General features: G+C 41.5%; 1 protein-coding gene across 1 annotated transcript; it reads right to left on the bottom strand.

The window, feature by feature from the left end:
* Positions 1–358: 358 nt before the first annotated feature.
* Positions 359–15,377, bottom strand: ppm1j (protein phosphatase, Mg2+/Mn2+ dependent, 1J). Its single transcript, XM_079185743.1, has 10 exons — positions 14,902–15,377; positions 8,369–8,483; positions 6,546–6,875; positions 5,173–5,285; positions 4,813–4,897; positions 4,229–4,347; positions 3,700–3,763; positions 3,323–3,430; positions 2,355–2,506; positions 359–1,730 (listed from the first exon to the last, which is right to left on the bottom strand). Exons 1-10 carry the CDS (start codon positions 15,162–15,164, stop codon positions 1,583–1,585), a joined length of 1,497 nt encoding a protein of 498 aa, XP_079041869.1. The 5' UTR covers positions 15,165–15,377; the 3' UTR covers positions 359–1,582.
* Positions 15,378–20,887: the final 5,510 nt, after the last annotated feature.

Below are 20,887 nucleotides of genomic sequence, written 5' to 3'. Positions count from 1 at the left end.
TGAGTTCCACCTCCACAGATACATTAAAATGCTGCTTACATGTTAATGCAATAACAACAATCAACTAAATAGTATAGAATAGCATAACACTGGAAGGGTCCATTCTGTATAAGCTGAGTGGTTTTGCAGGGAATATTTTATTGCTCAAGTAAACGGATGGAAGACTTTTAGTTGTAGTGGAGTATTACACAAGTCAGGATAGGAAAAAGTGAATATTTAGTAACTGAACTTTCTTCTTAGTCAAACTGTAATTATCAGTGACAGGCTCTCTGAACTATTCTGACTCATTAGTTGAACACACCAAAGGTTCATTTCCTTCTGAGTAATGGACTGAGTAAATAAACAAGTTCAAAGCCAATGGGAATAATCTGATTTATTTCCAAGCTGGTACACATTATCCCTCTACCTCATATACTAGGACACACCATCTCTCTCTAAACACACAGTTAATGGATAGAAACATAAAAATAAAACTTTTCATACTGCTTACAACCATGTTGTCATCAAAAATATATGGCTAATCTAAATAACATGACAATAATGATAAAAAAATAGGTATACGGTACATTCCAGGGCATACAATGTTCTTACAAGGACCAAATTTAGTGCAGAGGGGAAAAAAAACCCTTCATCTCTTAATAAGGCATATGTGTGAAGTTTATCACATCTTACTATACCGAGACATTTACTGAAAACAGATTACTTTCTCATGTAGTTAAACAAATTTTCTTTCATATTCTTTTTTACTAAACACAAGTGAAACCTTTTTTAATGTAACGACATAAAGGAAACAAGTCGTTTATAAGCACATTCAATAGGACGGTATCACAAACCAACAGGCTAACACGGAGCATGTGCAGCAGTCTTCTAGTGCCAAGGTGTCGTCATTCATTCGTCATCAACACAGGAAGTGAGGCAATACAGACCCAACTGATTCTGTTTGAGTCCAGAGCTAAAAAAAGGTCCATTCCACTGTTTTTACTTCCTACATGCATCTTTAATGTACAGACATGAATCTAAGGATTTTTTTTTGTTTGTTTATCGTTTTTTTTTTTTTTACAGATTTCCAACCTTATGCCTTAACGACATCTCTTTGGTTTCTTCACATTCTTTACTGCAATCCCCTAAATTGATTGTGACATTTTTTTTTTTACAAAAGGGAGTCACATTCAGGGTATGACATGAAAATGAACAATCCATTCAAAGGATTGAGGAGCGGTCCAGCCATGAACATAAACAGGAATCCAAAATACTACGAGGGGTTTAATTCTCACTGGCGACCGTCACAAACAGCAGGTCTGGGAGGAAGAGTGTGACATCTCTTATAATGTCACCGAAAATCTTTTGTTACATGTCTGAGAACAACCAAATGATGGGATCCTGGGTTGGGCTGAAGTGAAGCGGCTTGGACTGGGTGCAGCCTGGGTTGATGAAGGTGCTGATCAGATCCGAGTCTCCCCTATGACAAAGGTGCTCTTTTCTCCCGCCGCCCCGTCGGTCGAGGGTTTAGGGAGCTTGGAGGGACCGCGGGAAGGGACCCTGAAGGCGTCATCCCTGTCACAGCGGTCGCTGCGACACCTTATCATGTCTCTGACTCCTGCCTCGCCAGTGGGATGACAAACACAGTGATGTCATCGCCTGAGCCCAGTCTTTCGTTGGGTAGCCGCCAGCCGCGCTCTTTCAGCACGCCTCGTGACCTCATCAGCAGGTCCTGGGCTGCCAGAGTGTACCTGAGTAACACACAGAGGGCAGAACAAAAAATAGTAATTACAGTAGTGAGATGCACTGTAATTTAAGACGAGCACAAACACACGTACAAAATACAGATTCATATTCAGTCACTTGAGTATATCTGACAAAATTAAGCTTGCTTTTTGCACGGTGGTCACGAAAGACATGATTTTGGTGCCTTTCTGACTTAGTCAGTTGGGTAACATTTTAGCCCCCCCCCCCCAACAGTATATACAAATATAATAAATATTGTAAGCAGATATAAGGCCTTATAAAGGCTTGTCAACAACTTTAACGGCTCTACACACTCACACGGCTCTACACACGGCTCTATTACACAGTTGAAATCAAATCAAACATTAGGCTAGAAATAGTCTCTTAAAATGTCCTTAAATCTGCATACATGTTCATAAATCACCCAGCTATCATTTTTACTGTAAAGCCACTACACATTCACATGAAGTGCAACTTTGCAGGAGACCTGAGTATTTGTCACCACCGACTGGACATACTGAGGACTAGTTTACACAGGTCTCCTGAAACTGCAACTTTCATGTGCGACATGTTCACACGGCACACGACGGAGCATATAAAAGCCTAATGTAATGGATTAAAGGGCATACCTCATGGGGTCAGTGGGGTCACAGCCAGACAAGTAAGCTGACACAGCATCTGCCGCTTCCCTGTCCGTCGTTACGTCCCACAATCCATCTGTGCCCATGACCAAGACGTCGTCTGGGCCGTGTTTGTTTTCATCCATGTTATAGACCTTCACCTGTGACAATAAGACATATTATTGATGAAGTTCTATTGATCGAGCTGTCATGATAACTGCTTATTCTTGTGTGTTTATGCTGGAAGATGCTTGCAGGAAAGGGGCATAGAAGTGAGCTGAGAAGTGATTGAAAAGGAAATGATAAATAAAGTCTATCAAGAAGGGCCGAGAGTATTTTTAACTGCTGCGATGAGTGGCAAGAAGCTGAAAAAGGTGTGTGTGTAACTATTCCTGAGCGCTGTGCACATTATACACTTCAATAAATTGAAGGAGGAATTTGATCATGAAAGCAAAGATATATTTAGCTATTTACAGGTCAGGGATTATTATGTGATGAAAATTTTAAAAAAAGGCATTTTATTCAAGAATCATCTTGAAACTTTATCAGGGCGTACAAATGAATTTAGTCACAAGTGAGTATGAGCCAGCGTGGTGAAGCGTGGTGAAGAAAAGAGTTTTTTTATATGTGATCTTGGATTGATAACAGAAGAAGTCATTATAAGAAGATCTCTAAAATTCTACTGGTTCACTCGCTTCCCATGCTTTGCTGATGTCTATTTCCTCCTCCCTTTGTAAAATATCTTTCAATAAAAAGGTGAAAAAATGTTTGGTGCAGTGAACAAATCTGTTTCTCTGCAAATCATCTGAGCCTGCAAAACGGCAACAAAAGCGCACAGCTGTGAGCAACAGCAGACAGAGTGAAGCCCAGGGCCCAAAAGCTGCTCAAATGTATGCTAAAGGCTCCGAGGTGGCTACAGCGACGGGGCCGAAGGGCGGCGCTGACAACCAGTGCTGCTTCTGACTCCTGACACTCACCTCAGGGACGCATGAGAGGAAGGGCTTGATGTAGATGTTGGAGTTGTACACCTTCAGGTCATGATCTCCCAGCCCACGGGTCACTCCGATTGTCGCCATGACGCGTGCCTGTATATACCAACACATACACAGTAAGAGACAAACACACACAGACACACACACAATAATGTAGGTTATTGGTTCGGGGATGTGATTCAGTTCTAAGAAAATCCACTTATGAGGGATTACCAAGTGAAGACCATGTCCTCTCAGACAATAATGAAAATGTGGAGCAGGTCTCATTTCTACCCGGGCGAACGCAAAAGAATTGAACAAATAACTTAGAGCTGTAGAGAATTTGTTCTAGCACCGTGGATTGGGTTTCCCCTGTTTCTTACCTTTTTACCCTCTCCATATATCAGGGGGAATTTCAGATCATCTTCAACAATCGTCTTATAAGCCCTAAAACGAACACAACCAACAGATATAAGATGCAAGTTACTGAAACACTGGAAAACGATCAAGCAAATTATAAACTTTGATAAGTAATGAATTGTTTAAAGGAACAGTGTGTAGCATTTAGGGGGATCCGTTGGCAAGAAATGAAACAGCATATTAATAAGTAGGTTTAATCACCTGAAAAAAGAAATCGCTGTGTTTTCGTTACCTAGAATGAGACGTTCATCTCTACGTACGGAGCCAGACACCATGTTTCTACAGTAGCCCAGAACTACTCATTTTTTTCACTTGTTGTAGTTTCTCAAATATTATTTTTGGTGCTTTTCTCTGTTGCTTGTGTCATTGTAAATTGTATATTTTGTGATTGAAACTTGTTCAAAAAGCAATTTGAACCCAGTAGAGAGTAAAGTGTTCATGGAAAGTGATTAACTGTCAGACGATGTGTTTAAAAAGGAACTTGGGGTTTACCAGCCAGTCATGGTGTGGTCTCGGTAGAGCATCTTTTTGCCCAGCTCGCTGTGCTGGATCCTACGAGGGAACTCAATGTGAGTGAACTCATTGCCCAGGAGCTCTGGCCTCAGGAAGCCCTGGAGTGACACACAAAATGGGGCAGGTCGCGTCAAACTACAGAATGAAACGCTTTACTTAAACGTAAATGTCTGTCACAACTCTGAAGGGAAGCTATACGATTGCATGTGTAACAGAAGACTTGCAGGACCGTATGCTGTATACCGAAACAGCTCCCTGTTTTGGCAGCAAAAATCAACCACCCACTCGGTGACTCAGAACTAAAACCCGTGAACGTCACATTATTTCTGTGTGAGACAGGATTTCCTCCCTCGTCTTTAGGTTGCCTGCTTATCACGCTCAACTTTTCTGTTAGTAAAACCTCATTTGACTGTAAAGATCAACGATATGTATACTCTTCCTTTTACAGCTTGCTATGTACTTACCAGATTATGAAATCCCCTTGAACAGACTCTATACATTTAGTTTATATGTCGGTTGTTGGTAAAATAATTGTATTTGAAACATAGAAGACAGAAGATTACCAGATACTGTAGCCGCTGTCTCTCTGACTCCGGTGTGAATTCATTCGTCATTGGAACCACTTCATTATTTCGTATGATTATGGCCCTGTGGGGGGAAAAGAAGTGAGAATGTTCACAAAGACAATACGATATTTTCCTTTTCTTTCTCAGATGAGTAGGTTGGTAAGAAAGAGTGTTGGTAGGAGAAGGCTAAATGATGCTGCAGTACTCAACGTGAACCCCAGGGGGCTCAAGAAACTACTGTGTCTGAGAAGATCTCCCACATAAAGCTCCAGACACAATAAAGTGGAGAGTGAACACATTGACACAGATGATTTGATCCTGTGGTCTGCAGTAGAGAGCTTCTTTCAGTTCTCTTACCTGCTATCTCCAGCATTGGCTACGTAGAGTTTCCCCATTAAATGAATGGCAGCTAAGGCACAACATCCACCAGAGATGGCATATGATGTTTTCTCCCTTTCAATTAGGTCATCCTGAAATACAAAGAGAAAAAACCTCTCAGGTTAATGAGCTCTCAGCGCCCTGAAAGGCTCATTATTTTCTCCATAAATGTTTATATTCAAAACAAAACAGCAGTGCTGATGAAGAGGAGAGAAACAAGCAGGCTTTGTGAATACATTACATAGGCTGTGGTTGATTATCAGCGTCATTGAAACCAGACAGTAGTTGCATCTGAGAATCACTTTCAGTTTCCTGACTGCATGAGGCCGAGCGGATTCGGTTTACTTCAACGTGAGTAAACCAGTCATGTTCAGGTTAAAACAATGTCTGTCCAAAATGTCATGGCATCATAATTTCATCCTATTTATAACATTTGTGTGAATTTGTCATGATTAGCTGAGATTGTTACAAGAATGGGACGGAACATGAGACCTTGACCTTTGACATCACAAATCTAATCAGTTCATCCTAGAGTCCAGGTGGAATTTGAAGAAAGTCCCTCCAGACGTTCCTGAGACATCACCTTCACAATAATGGACTGGACGGACAGACAACCCAAAAAACACAATGCTTCCGTCCATGGCTGTCGCCAGCGTGGAGGCATAAAAAAAAAAAATCCCTTTGCAGCCGTGCTTGCAGCTCTTTTCCTTTGGGTACGGCAGAGATTTGAGTGAAATGCTAACATTAGCATACTAACATGTTTACAATGACAATGTTAACCAGGTGTTTAGCACGTATAAAGATAACCATGTCCACCACCTGAGATTAGCACGTTAGCATGCTGACAACTTCTAATTAGCGCTAAACACAAAGAACAGCTGAGGCTGATGGGAATCTCATTCGCTTTGCAGATGTTAATAGAAAAAGACTGGAGAAAGTCAAATTCAAATCTGATAATGGCGCTATAGATGAAAAGTTAAGGGATCACCAAAATGATCACAAAGGGGAACATGAGTGTCTGTAGCAAATTTCACAGCCATCCATCCAATAGTTCTGATATTTCAGCCTGGATCAAAGTCGTGGACCAACAAACAGACCAACATGCGAAGAAAGCCTTGAAAAGAAGTTAGATTGACCAAAATAAGATCTTCCTCCTCTCTCCCTTTGGTGCAAATCATAACAGAAGAGCTACGATGGTAAGCCCGCAGTGTTTTCTGTGAATTTAAGTGAAAATCTTCAGTAATGTTTCTGTTTGAAGATAAACATGTGGACAAATACCTCGTGCAGCTTGCAATATGCAACGTACTGTTGCCTTGTTTTCTCACAGAGCTTGTTAGTGATCATCTGCTCACCATCTGTGTGAAGGCGGTCTCTATGACTCCCATCACCAGGCTCTCCAAACTGACAACCTTCTCCATGTGAAAGCGCACCGAGGAGTCAGTGACAGCGTCGGGGTCCTCTGTCTCCTGTGCGGCCCCCTTCTTCGCGTCCGCCTGGTACGGGCTGCCGTTCTTGGCGAGGCAGATAGGAGGTGCGCTGGTGGGGTTCTCCAGCAGGTGACAGACTTCTCCCAAACGGTCTCTGATGAGGCGGTGTAGAAGCTTGGACGCCATGATGGCGGCTCCAGAACCTGCATGTCCATCAAACACGCCCCAAAAGTGGAGAGGGATTCCTGTGCCATCCTGAAAAATGTATTTGAGCATAAAGACATTTAAAATGAATGTAGTAAAACTAGTAGTCGTAACATAAAAAAAAAGAAAAGTCAAAATGCCTATGGTAACAATTTAAAAACCTCCCATGAGATTACAACTCTGAGCAGAAGGCACAGATTTGTGAGTGTTTACAGGCTCCGGGTCTGCAGCTGGTAACATTTTAATGCTAAGCAATATGCTTCTTCCAGTTCAGGTCCCTGCAGCAAATCTAGATTATAATATTATTTGAAAGCTGGCAGGACATCAAGATGTTGTTGCTCTACTTGTCATGATCTATATGGCGTAAACAATATTGAACAGTAGTGTGCAAAAACACAAGAATATAATATTAACCCACAGTGAGAATAAATTGTGCTGATATTAGTCCTGACAGGAGCGACACAAGTGATGGAGGGACTACGGGACAGATCTCACCGCAGGGCATTTGCTGATCTACGATGATGCAATGGGCGATGGAGAGGCGTTGCCACCTTTGTGTTTGAAGACATGGTTGCAGGCACAGTTGGCCTGACTGACTAACTAACACACAAACAGGCACGAGGCATCTGCTCACCGCTCTGATGCTACACTCAAGTGGGGGAGGGGGGGGGGGGGGGGGGGGGGGATGACGTAATTCATTTACACCAAATGGAGGATGAGAATGTGTGTGTGTGTGTGTGTGTGTGTGTGTGTGTGTGTACAGGCGTAATAGGTCTCAAACAGATACATTGACCTGAACATTAATTGTGTTTAGGAAGATTACATGACTACAATGAAGATAAGCTAGACTTTGGCCTGTGCTCTATGGAACCCCGTCACCTATGAAACACCAGCTCAACAGGGCAAACCTGTAGTGTGTGTGTGTGTGTGTGTGTGTGCGCACATTTATTTTTTTATTATGTCAAGTAAATAATTAGAGTCACTGCACTATCTAGATTTTAGAGAGCAAAAAAAACCCTCAATGTTCAGCCAGATATGGCACGTTAAACCTGCAATAACAGATTTTTATCGAAACATTGACATATTTACACAGCTAACATGTTAGCAATCAGTTGCCTGTAGATATAGGAGCAACATTAGCATCAAATTGGAATCGTGTTTGTGGCCACCTGAGGGTGAAGACACTAAAAGTGCTTATTTTGTGTATTTTCTAACGACTAAAACTGAGTTTATCAGAGACATTTGGATGATAGCAAACATGGGAAAAATTAGAGGTCCCACTGGGACTGGAGGTGAATCCATCAATACCAAACAGGATACGAAGACACACCGGGTGTTAGATAACAACAGTGCATGCGACGACACCGTTTTAATATCAATATACTGCTCAGACTATAGTGTTTGAAGCTGCATAGCAAGAATCGCACACACCTTCAGGACTTAGAGAACACTGACGTCAGATTGAAATCATTAACACTAATTGTTTATTGGACCAGCCCGCCTTCAGCTAAGCATTTGTGCTGACGTTCGGGGAGTTTGCTCACCCCGTTGTCCTCCAGCATAGACGAGTTACGATGTTTGCCGCTCGGCTTCTTTACGAACACCTTCTCACAAGAGGCCTGGTCCTCGTTCAGCATGCTCTTCCCCGCATTGATCACCCTGATGGAGAAAGAGGCAAGAGGAAGAAAGGTGAGCCCGGAGTCAGATGATTTATAGTGTTCTCTACCTCTAACCACATGAAAATATAATAGCATCAGAAAAATGTGGGGGGGAGAGAAAGAGTGAGGAAAAAAGTGGAACAGGATGCTGTCATGTCCCAGAGGGAACTTGCAGGAGGGATTAAGTGTTTTTATTATGAGCTGCGGAGGATAATAGCTTAAGAGTAATGCACTGTTCATACTGCAGCAGTGTTCCCTGGAGGAACCAGTGCAGACCACTGGTGCATGCTCAAACAATCTCATCAACTTAGTTTGACCATACCAGCGTTGTCTCATGTTCTAGCTCTACGAATAATGTACATTTTTCCAACTGTTTGGGGTCTGTTCATTTCAGTACATGATGGAAATCAATTAGCAGGTTCTTGAAATTGAATGAGTTGTGTAATCCATTATGAATTAAAGGGATAGAGTATCAATTGTTAATCATTCTGCACCATAAACCTGCATTCATTTTCGCCACTTGGGCACAGCCCAGAGAGTATTTCTAGTATTTTAATGTAAAGTTATTGATAAGTGCAGCTTTAACTGAATTACCACACAATGACACGCTCTCAGCTCCATCTACAGATAGCACATTTAAGAATCTACTGACTGATTTTCATTCTTTATTGAAGTCAATGGAAAGTAATGGCTTCCTGGATCAGTGGGAAGAATACAAAATCTAAAACAAACAAAATGCAAAACAAACAAAATGCAAAATGGTTAGCAGATTTACAATCTGTAGTAAATGGACTAAAACATACAAACATTCATTGGCATGCTTCTTTAAGCTGTGGCATTAGGCTGCAGTTTGGAGCTCATGCTGGCACATTATGTAACATTTTCAGTTTCAATTATAGATAAATGTCCCATTAGCTGGATAATACGGCATAATGCCTATATTGCGCAATTCTACTCATTCAGGTATTGTCATTAAGATTCCCTCGGAAACTCCTGCAGAGGGCGGATTAGTAATGTATCAGTTGCTGCTGGGATCATTATGGCGAAGAGACCAAAAATAAATATGAGACGAGCAGTGAGAGAGAAAGAGAAAAAAAACTGGACAGTCAAACAAAGGAGACGAGAGAAATCCAGAGCAACAATCTCATCAAAATAAGACCTTTGACCTCTGGCTTTCCAAATAGTTTAGTTGATTACAATCTCTGCAGAAAATGTCTGGCCAGAAGCTCTGATATCGGAGAGCAGCAGAAATGAGGCAGAAAATAAAGGCAACTGCTGCCCAAATCTGGATTATAAAAAGCCCTTTCACCGTCTAATCAGATGAAAGCAGGAGACAGGCACCACAGTGTCCTGCACTCGCTCCCTGCATTAGGACCAATGACAGGGAAGAATTTAGAGTCGCCTGATTGTCATCTTAACTTTCCACCAAGGGCAAAAGATGTCACAGAAAACGTACAATGTGTTTTCTATTTGCTCTTATTGAATGCTTCAGCCATTGGAGGCTGACAGTGTGTTGAAAAGGCCCACCATCAGACCTTTAAACACTGCTCTGTCTTATAATGTTCCTCTTCTCTAAGACGATTTCACATTGTGTCATTTTACATAAACATATTTTTGTATTAATAAAGTTAATAATGTTGAATAAAACTTCCTGATTTAACCATGAATCACTTCACTTGTTAACATAATAAATGTCTTCTTTTTCTGCAGTGTAATGAAGTTTCACCCCACAGTAAAGAATCAGCAAATGACTTTCTGTCAAAGCAGTCACATGCGCTCAATGACCTAAAATTGGACACAATGTCGGCGGCGTGGGAGGATGTGACTCTAAACCAGGCCTTCCTATAATGTGACTTAACCCTTTCGCATATCTGTGTTTCGGTCATATGTTTTCACAACTTGTGACTGAAAACCGTTTCGGTCGTGTTCGCTGAAACTATGTCTGAACCCTCCCACTGAACAGTACATCATCAAGTTCAAAAAGGGGAAGTTGAGAGTTCCAGTGAATTCTGAAATTGCGGCTGCCGTTCCATTTTAACGTCATAAATGTGATGAAAATGTCTGTGCTGTTATTAGATACAATTCCTCTCGCTGGAAAAAAAAAAAGACTACTTCTGTTGTAACACGTAGAGCTGTGGCTAAGACATGTTCTAATTATCACCTGATCTCTTGTGAACCTCTGCAACTCAGGAAAGTCTGACAGGAAGTTTTGTGGTTCGATCAGAGGCAGATCAGTAACTCCTCTGAAATCATCCTTCCAGATTTTGTGTTGCTGATTATTTCTCACTGGACATTTAAACTTTCTGAAACATGGGCGTAACTGTTGTACCTGTGAAGTGTGTTTGCATGTTGTCTTTGTTCAAGATGCTTTTTGCATAGCCAGCGGTTAAAGTAGTGTTTCTGAGTACTTGTTTGAGCAGTCAGGCCTGTGGGTGTGTATCTGATCCTTTTGCTTACACCACAGGCACATCTCAGAGTTAAAGAGTGGAATGTCTTTAACCAAGTGAATGTGAAAAAGATGAATCCCCGGGGGCTGCCAAACTATGTTACATCAGGTGGAGGGGAGCAGCTACACAAACACTGCATGTCTGTACAAAGACTTCATCTGTAGCATGAAAGAATTAGTCCAGTCATATTCTGAATTCCTTTTCAGGGAGAGGAAGTGGCTCTTCATGTTTGCAACACACGTGGTGCAATGCTTTCAAATGACACATTAAAGGCGAGAGCTGACAGAAACAAATATCCAGTACGGTGACTACAGGTACTGGAGTAACTTGAATGTTGCTCAGAACATAATGCAGGTTCTGTAATTAAAACGTACTGCAACTCCTACACTGTGTCTCACCATCACTTCAGGATCTGGACACAGAATAGTGTCAGTTTAAGCATGTGAGATGTAAAAGAACTGGGTGACATGAACAGAAAGTATTGAAATACGTGGTGACACGGTTCAAAGCATCAGAGACAATTACTTTGAAGCTACACCTCAACTCACTCAAAGCTTTAAAATGCTTTGATTCTCTACTTTCCTTTACTTATCACATCGTTTTTTGAAGTTGATATGGCAAAATTGTTAGCAAACAGTTGCTTATTTACACATCCAAGAGTTACGGAACGGCATCATCATCATTTTGATTCGTGTTTCTGGCCACCCGATGAATTTATGTCTAAGATTCTCTCTGTGTTTGTTCTCCACCAACTCCTGAGGGAAACATTTCGCTCTTCAGCTGCTAAATGGTCCACTATGTCCACCAGCTATACTGGCTAACTTTGTCTGCTGTTGGGTGCTGAGCAGGTAGTGTACAGTGAAAGGACACAGAGTGAACCAGAACAGTGAAGTTGCGGTCGGACAACTAAACAATGAGCTGAGGTTCTCTGTAAAAGCTGGGGGAAGCTGCAGATTTTCTGTTCACAACGCCTCTCATGTTACACATTGTTTTCACATAGTCTTTTGACACATTGGTATTATAAAAAATACAGATTATAGCCTCTTTAACAAAAGAGGGACTGCACATTCAAAGCTACGTGTGACAGGAACTGTTTCTAATCTTATGAGAGGATCATGTATCCAAATGTTTTCAACATGAAATGATTCTGTTTAACAGTCTGCCGTTCTCTTATATTTGCTTATTCACTTGAGGATCAAAGAGAGCTTTCACGGATTTTTCTCCTGTGCCGCTCGACTCACATCTGTTTATTCATGCATTATTAAACATATCACATGGAGTTATTATCTTGTAATTAGATTGTCATCTAAACTTTCTGCCAAGCCAAAATTTCGCACCAAATATAGACTTTATGTCTCTTGTTTGCTGTTATTGCATCAACCATTGGAGGCCGACAGTGTGTTAGGGTAGCTGAAACAATGGCCACCATAATACCTCTTCTAATGTTTTTGTCTTCTAATGTTTCTCTTCTCAAAGAGGACTTCACATCATCGTGGCACTTGGAAACAAATATACTCTAAGGTAATAATGTTGAATAAATCGTCATACAAGTGAAAAGGCCAGCTTGTACCTCGTTAAAATACTCTTTTCCATAATAATGAGAAAATCCTGACGTAACCATAAGTCATCTCAACATGAAATGATTCTGTGAAGAACTCATCCGCTCTCTAATATCAGCTTATTCACTTCAGGATCACGGAGAGCTTGGAATTATTTTTCCTCCTGGACCTTTGTGCTCGCCTCACATCTGTTTATTCCTGCGTTATTAAAAAAACACATAGAGTTATCATACCATGGACAATAATCAAATATGTATGGAGTCATACAGCAGATGCTATATACCGTATGAGTTATTCAAATCTGTTCCCACTTGTATCGTAGCTTGAAGAAAGAGAGAATATCCACAATGAGTCTGTGCCTCCTCACACTCTCTTTCATGATGTCAGTGCCCGGGCCTGGAAGCTTGCCTCCGTATCAAATTGTATTAAATAGCCATTCGACAAGGGAAACTTTGAGAGGCTCACCGTTAAGTGCACTCACGTGTTGATGCTGATACGATGTTGTACTGCAGCATTATGCCATCAACTAGACTCATTATATCGAGCAACCTAAACCTGCGTGCTGCTTAAACGAATGAAATAAGACCCTATGTGTGTGTGTGTGTGTGTGTGTGTGTGTGTGTGTGTGTCGTCTGAGACAACAACCAAGCTTTCACTGCCATAATCTTGTGCAACACACGGTTCATCAGGACCAGTGAAAACATACCAAAATCAATCATTACCATTAATGACTCTAACTAAGCGGTATCAAAGTGGAGAAGTTGCAGAGAGTCTGAATGAAAGCCAGCAGGGCGGCCTCCAACTGGACAGCGTCCACCTCAACAGTTTGGCCTTCATTGTTCTTCAAGGGGAGCAAACAGCACCCGGACAAAAGGGATGACGCTGATAGATGCTCCAATGGATAAATCCTGCTCTGCAAAGGTTTTTTTTTAAAAATGATTTCAGCCACATTGATCTACAGTGATGCAGTGTTTCAATCAGTCCATGCACATCACAGTTCATTTGACACCTTTTGATGGCTCCGAGTAGTCTTATCAGAGCCATATCAGCTGCGTGAGTAAATAAATAACTTCTTCAATCAATCCCAAATAAACACACAGCCGTATATTCATCTGAGTGTCTTTACAATCTGATTACAGCAGTAATTTGGCATTAATGGTGCACTTTGGAGAGAGGACAGAGCCCTTATTTCCAGATGTTTCCATTCATTAATGGACTTGTTTTTTGTTAGTGCTGTCTGCTCACACTTTGTAAATTGAACACTGACGGGTGTGGAATTTTTCCAGCACTGACAGCTGATGCATGAGCAGGTCAGCCTATTACGCTGTGTTGTAAACAGCACGGCTAATGCCGCTGATTACAGTCTCAGCGACTTGCATCCAAGTCATTTGCAGCAGAATGCAGATGACGGTGCACATTCCCCCACACTCTAACCACCCTCATTTGACCTCCCTCGTTCAGTCTTCTGAGACGCTTGTCGTCACGAATCTCGTACCCGTCCCCTTGAGAATCTCTGCATGAGTCAGCCTTTCTGTTTCCACACTGGGTGCAGCAGGACAGGCAGGGGGTGTTGTAGCCCACATACTGTACTATAGGACTGGATCTATTCAGTCCTTCATACCCCCCCCCCCCCCCCCCCCCACACACACACACACGCACACACACACACACACACACACTCCTCTAGGAGAGTGTAATGTCTGGAAGTGGTTGATTTCTTTTCCTCACCCCAACAGCAAATCTTGGCCAATAGTGTGAATGAGATGGTGCTGCTTTGTTTCTACCTGTGAGAGCACTGCAGGTGTATTACAGTATAAGAGCACCTGCAGTAAAGCCAAAGACATGAGCAGTTCTGCATCCACACACAAACGGTTATTGGTCACTAAAACCTTTTTCCTTTTGAAGTAGCCTATTAAACGCAAACACAGACTCAGAGGCTCTCTGTGAATGGAACACACAAATAACCTCTCAGAGAGCAGTCTCTCAAAGTGGTATTGATCATCAGAACGATCAGGCAGGTGAGGAAACACACAGAAGGGCTGGTTGGTGACATGAGTAGGAAGACATTTCCTGTTTGCACTTTTGTATCAATTCCAGCATAACTCTTTAAATCGACTAGAGGACGAGCCTGTGTTCAAGACGTCACCGTGTCGTGACGTGGAGCGTTTTGACTAGTCACACTCTCTCTCTCCTCCAAATATCATTTACAGCCGCTCAGGAGCTGTACAACAACAAAAGGCCATGTTGGCCATCATTTGGCTGCTGCAGTGCTCTCCCTCCACAGCTGAGGCTGCAGCAACACAGGCCTGACACTCAGCAGGAGACTAATACAATTACAATATTTGGTGATAATAATAAAAACATTTTCTGGGTGAGGGGGGGGGGGGGGATTTCGTCCGTGAACGCCACTCACTCTGCGTATCCCGTCCGCCAGTGAAGCCTGCTGTCTCTCTTTAACGTGAGCACCGGCCGTGATGCGTGCTCGGTGGAGTACTGCAGGAGCTCCGGGGTGAGGTCCAAGAAATCCGGCCGGCCGTAGGGGAAGCGCGGCGGCAGGCTGTCCGGACCGCAGTTCTGGCCGCCTCCTGAGTGATGGTTGTGGTGGTGGTGGTGTCCGTGCGGCATCATCCCTCCCACTAGAGTGGACATGGCGTTTTTGACTTTGCTGATCATCATCGGCACCGACTGCAGAAAAGATCCGGACGGGGAATTAAACGCGATGTTAAGTTAGAGAGAAGAAGCCCCAAAACAATACAAAGCCAGCGACGAGGATCATTTCAGGAAGCGTTTTTTTCCCCCCTCTCCTCGGCCCCATGTGACAGCTTTCAGGCAGGCAGACTCGATGTTTTCCTCATTCAAACAGAAACAAGCTCTCTCTGGCTGTGCGCAGGCTGTAATCCGGCAGATAACTCATCTCAGAAGGCAGGGCTTCACAGGGATGTGCTGCCAGCCCTGAGCACATTACACACACTCACACACACACACGCACACACACACGCCCAAAATATTGCCTAACAGCTACAAGAAGTATTGTCTGCTTTATTCACCAGTAATAACATACCTTTCATGTGAAAGTCAGCGGATTTAGGAAGCCACAGGCTACCATGATATTATATAGCGTAATTGTGACCATTCATTTGGACAGCTGTTAAAGGACACTCACCATGTTTTATTTACACACTTTAACACGTAAAAGAGACAGAAACTCATGTTGTGAACATCCACAAGGGATAGGCACTGGGTAACAAACAGGTCCGTCGTTTGTTAAGTAATTGATTGTCAAGTGATTTAAAAGGTTCATGAGTCACTTTCTAACAATAAACCATCACGTATTCTACAACAATAATAAATTAGGAGGGCCACAGTTAATTTACATTTACTCAAGCACTATACACAAATACAATTTTAATTTCATTGTACATCTTACTTCACTATATTTACTTCACTATATTTACTTATGTAATCCAAACACAACAGATCTGCCATATTATTCCTCTTTTAGGAATATTATTCAGTATTTATATCTATAAAGGGCGCCCTCTTAAAGAAGTGAATATTCTCCTGGAGACAAACAAACTGATCACAGGATGACAGATCTTTCAAACACGGTTTCTGGTTTTGTGAGGATTCTCAGAAACTGGACAATAATGAACCGACACATGATTTCAGAACATTTAATCTTCACATTTACCATATGCCACTGTAGCAGAGCTTGAGTACTGACTAGTCACTTGTACCGTTGTACTGTAGTTAGTTAGTTAGTAGAAAAGGCCCAGTAACCATATTTCAGAGCAGGAAGGAGCTGGAGTTTGACATCAGATAGAGTTCTTGTTTCGAAAGAGGAGCAGCACTAATGGTACGTTAAGAGCAGCCTGTGTTACATAATCACTTTTATCTGAGGTCACAGTCCATCTTCCAGCCGACAGCTTAAGGACTGATGCTGAGATGGGATTTATATGCACATGTGTCGATTGTCAACACTGCTCTTTTATTTGTGATGTTCTTTGTCTTTGTCACCGTTTAACAAACAGAATCAGAGTTTGTTTACTGACGTTTATTATGAAAGACACAGTTTCTATGGGCTACATGTCATCTGCATTGGGACTCAATTCTAATTCATGTATTTGTTCAATTCTATATTTAGAATTAGTAACAGCAGAACAAGATCACATTACAGGACCAGAGCAGTTGTGTCTGTGCTTGCTGTGTGTTTGTGTACTTATGTATTTTGTAACAGTATAATAATGGAACTTAACTCTTTTGATGTATTTGCACTTATTCTACTATATACTTTTACTCAACTACATTTACTCAAGCACTTAGATACAAAGCTAAGCTACCTGTACTTTACTTGAGTATTTCCATTTCATTCTACTTCCGCTGCATTACTTGACTGCTGTACTTACTTGTTACATTGCAGATTAAGATTTTACATCCAACATTTAGGATGAATTTATGAAATATAATGTTTTGGGACGGATTAAACCACCCAAAAGTATACAAACCACTTAACCAACTACACCAGTAAAATGCTTATCAGTTCAATATAATAGTATAAGTCTCAGACTTAACTGCGTTAAGTACTTTTACTTTTGATGCTTTAAGCATTTTGCTAATAGTACTTGATAGTACTTTTACTTTCTTGGAGTTATGGAGTATTTTCACAGTGTGCTACTTTTATCACCATACATACAAAACCATGTTTTGAGCTTATAAAAAATGATGCATTGTTGAAATTATCAACACTAATAAACCTAATTAAGTAGTATTTTAAAACATAGCATTAGTACTTTAACCAAGGTCATAACTCTCTATACAGAATTGTCTATGCTAACATGAAACAAAGGGAAGTAAAGAGACCACAGTCAGTGTGTTAACAATGCAGAATTGTGGTTGTGTGCAATGATTTGTATTTTCCGGACAGACAGATGTTTGCACCTGTGTGTGTTTGCCAGAAGATGGAGCTAAAGTATTACAGGACGGGAAGCAGTTTGAAAACTTTGGGGGTTACAATGAAGCAGAAGAGGCTCATAACCCATCATTATGTCAGTTGACCTTTTAAACAGATTCAACTTTTCTCTATCTTGCTTGTTATAACAGGCACAATGCGGTTCTATGGCTCACCAGGAATGGTAACACATTTATTTCATATTTATCCCCACTTTAAAAAAAAAAGAATAACAGCTGTTTTATTGCTAACAACTCTACATGCTGGCGAGTGATAGAAGGAAATTAAATGATTGCATTTGCATGAAAGGATGGATGAAAAAACAATGTTTATTTCCCCTCTCAAAGACGAACTCTCCACATGCAGGAGCAGCGGAGGAAGATTTAATCTCTCTCCTGATGAATGACCCGCTGCTTCTCTGTCAGAGGCTGCTGAAGCCGAATCCAAGGGAAACAGTGAAATGATGGGATAATTTGTTTCTACGATACGATGGCCGGATCTCTGGTAGGAGGTCAGCAAGTCATGCGATAAGTAGATCATCAGGCGAGAAAAACAAGACAAAAGAAAAAGAACATCTCCGGAGTTCATATTTCACTGTGTCGGATCTACACTGCAAAAATATTCATTTTAACAAGGTTTTCATCTTGAATTATATTTTCTCTTGAATGTGACGCTGGCTCACCGGTACTGTGGTCATCAAAGAAACACACAATGTCATCTTTTTGTTATTAAATTCTAAGAATATATGAAATAAATTTTAAAGGAGGTATAGTATCTAATAAATGGGCCACCAAACTATTGTCTATTCTCAGAGAATGAAGTTGCGCTCCCTCTGTGTGTGTGTGTGCTCAGAGCTCCACCTTGCTGTGTTGGCGGGCCGGCTGCTCATGCTTTTAGGTCGTGTTCGTGCATGAGAGCAGCTAGCTAGCCGTTGCTCTGCACTGCTCTCAGAAGGCGCTTACTGCTGATGACATCGTCGCAGAAGAGAAGCACCCGACCCACAGTTCCCCCTCAGGAAACCAATATTAGCTCAGTCAGCACTTTTGTGGTAGTTTGCAAGGTTCGCGCTGTTAGCACAGTTAGCTATGAGCCGCCGGCTCGCCATCAACATGTTGAGAGTCACTGAGAGGCAAACGAAATGCTCCCAATCTCGGACCTTGCACCTTTAAGGAAGACAAGAGGTGCTGAAATGTTGATCTAAAGAATTTTACTGGTTTAATATTATAATTTGTAATGGTTTATTTGGTTAGGGACAGTGCATATTAATAAAACATTCCTGTAAATGCGCTAGAGTTAGCCAAGAGGATATTTTTCATCTGTAGTCCCAGTGCAGATGTTACAAAGTCAGCCTAAAAATAGAATATAAGATTCAATGTACAAAGTTATGCCGTATTGACCCTTTACAAAGCATGCAGAAACAAGGAAAGAAGAGAGAAGGAAGATAATTCAGGACAATCTTACATTGTCAAGTACTAACAAGACATGCAACACATGCAGTACTTGAGTGCAATTTTGAAGTTCTTGTACTTCAATATATTTCAATTTTCTCCACTACAATTCACACATTTGATCATTTTCCCCCATTAAATGTATTTGACACATATATTTACTATACTTTTCAGATTAAGATTTTACAAAAAACTGCACATGACAAGCAAATACTAAACAATGTATTTCCCCCCTTTTTAGCTTGTGACTGGCTGTGTGCAGGTGAGAAAGTAACCAGCAGTTCTTCCAGTTTTCCATTTTCATTCTTCACGCATCAATGTCTCTCTCTTTTCCTGTGTACAAATGAGTGCAACACTGAATCATAGGTGATACCAGGCTGTCCGGGGTGCAGGGGCGGAACAAATTAAAAAAGTTTTTTTTTTAGCAGAAAGTTTTCTAGCATGTAGGGCAGCCTGTATGGAACGTCGTCACATCTTCTCTGCAGAGGACATTGAGGGTGCCTGACCTCTAGGTTGGGAACCACTAGATTAAACTACCTACATTTAAATATAGTGGTTGAAAGCTATCTAATAATGTCCTAACACTCAGAGGGGCCACTCTTTTTGCAGAACGAGATATTTTTACTTTCGATACTTTACAGTAAGTACGTTTTGCTGATTATACTATGGTACTTTTACTTAGTAAGTATTATTTTGAATGTAGGACTCATGCTTGTAATGGACTCTTGGTATTGCATTGGTGTTACTTAAAGGATCTGAATAGTCATTCATCACTGCTGAGAATAAACAGTTTACATCTGAGTTGTGAGTGTGTGACTTGCTCCTCCTTTCTTTGAATTAGTTACAGTTTGGCACTTTATTTGACCCAATCTATTTTAACATGTATTGAGAATGATCTTATACAGTAGGTGACAATGTTCATAAAAACATAATTGACAAAAGTATTTTTTTCTCATCTTGATGGCAGATTCATTCACTTGTGTTAAACTTGAATGTACGACCTGCAGGACAATATACCTTCTATATGGTAATTTCTGCAGTGTAACGTTGGCTGTTGTGATTGTGCTCTTTTTTTTGTACATTAAAGCTGTCTGCACTCTCACTGTTCAGACTAAATTGGGTTCATACATTCTGACTTTGGGAGGGCATTATTTCTTTCTCTGTGGCTACAGCTCCCCACTGGTACCCGAGCAAGATGGTGAAGTTGGAAACTCCATTATGGGCGGGCCCCTGATGAAAACCCATTAATGGCCCTGCAATCGGGATTGAGGTCGGGGAAAAGACCTGGCAGTGCAACCGCACACAAAGCCATAAAGCCTGATGTAGCTGCCTCTCATCGAGCATCTGCAGCTGAGGAAGAATAACTGTCTCGGTGTCTGCCGACCTGTTGAATTAAAGGGGGCATTAACTGCTGCTTCCTCTGCATTATTGATGGCCAGCTCCATTCCTGAGGCCATTATGCCTCCTATTTTTCCTCTTGCAATTTTCTGGTAGACGTCCCACTGTCTTCAAACACACTTCCGTGAGTGAAGGCGAGTGTGGGTTCAGGCAGAGGGCTCGCACTGCGCCCTGCAGGGTGCTGTTATTTTAAGCCGAACCCACCACAATCAATGTGTGTGTTGTTCCCTGTGTGTGAAGTGAGAGTTATCCCAGGATGACAAGCATGGTATGATGAGTGTTACGCAAGGTGCCACCTACAGTAATGAGAGCAGGGCCACTGTTTGGCATTTGGGTGCCTTAAGGGTAATTGGGAGCCCTAAGCAGCCAACCTGACCCCGCATCAATCAAGAAATACAAGGGAAATGTAATTAGCTGAAACTTCACAAATAGGCTGGGCATTAAGAAACATGGTTTATAGGATTAAAAACAAAATAGAACAAATCTTTGAAATAAATATTCGAACCTGATATGATTATCAAAACATTAGAGTGTATATTTACATTCAAACAGGAAATGAAAACATGATGAAATGTTCAACAACATCACCAAGACTTTAAATTCCT

The sequence above is a fragment of the Pholis gunnellus genome, assembly GCF_910591455.1.
Source record: "Pholis gunnellus genome assembly, chromosome: 3".
Taxonomy (NCBI): Eukaryota; Metazoa; Chordata; class Actinopteri; order Perciformes; family Pholidae; genus Pholis; species Pholis gunnellus.
This window is presented reverse-complemented; position numbering and strand designations above follow the sequence as displayed.

Coding starts and splice junctions, on each gene's coding strand:
- ppm1j (XM_079185743.1), bottom strand. CDS start 15,164: ATGATGATCAGCAAAGTCAAAAACGCCATGTCCACTCTAGTGGGAGGG. Junction 4,898..5,172: donor GCCAATGCTGGAGATAGCAG/GTAAGAGAACTG, acceptor TTCCCCCCACAG/GGCCATAATCATACGAAATA. Junction 4,348..4,812: donor GACAGCGGCTACAGTATCTG/GTAATCTTCTGT, acceptor GTGTCACTCCAG/GGCTTCCTGAGGCCAGAGCT.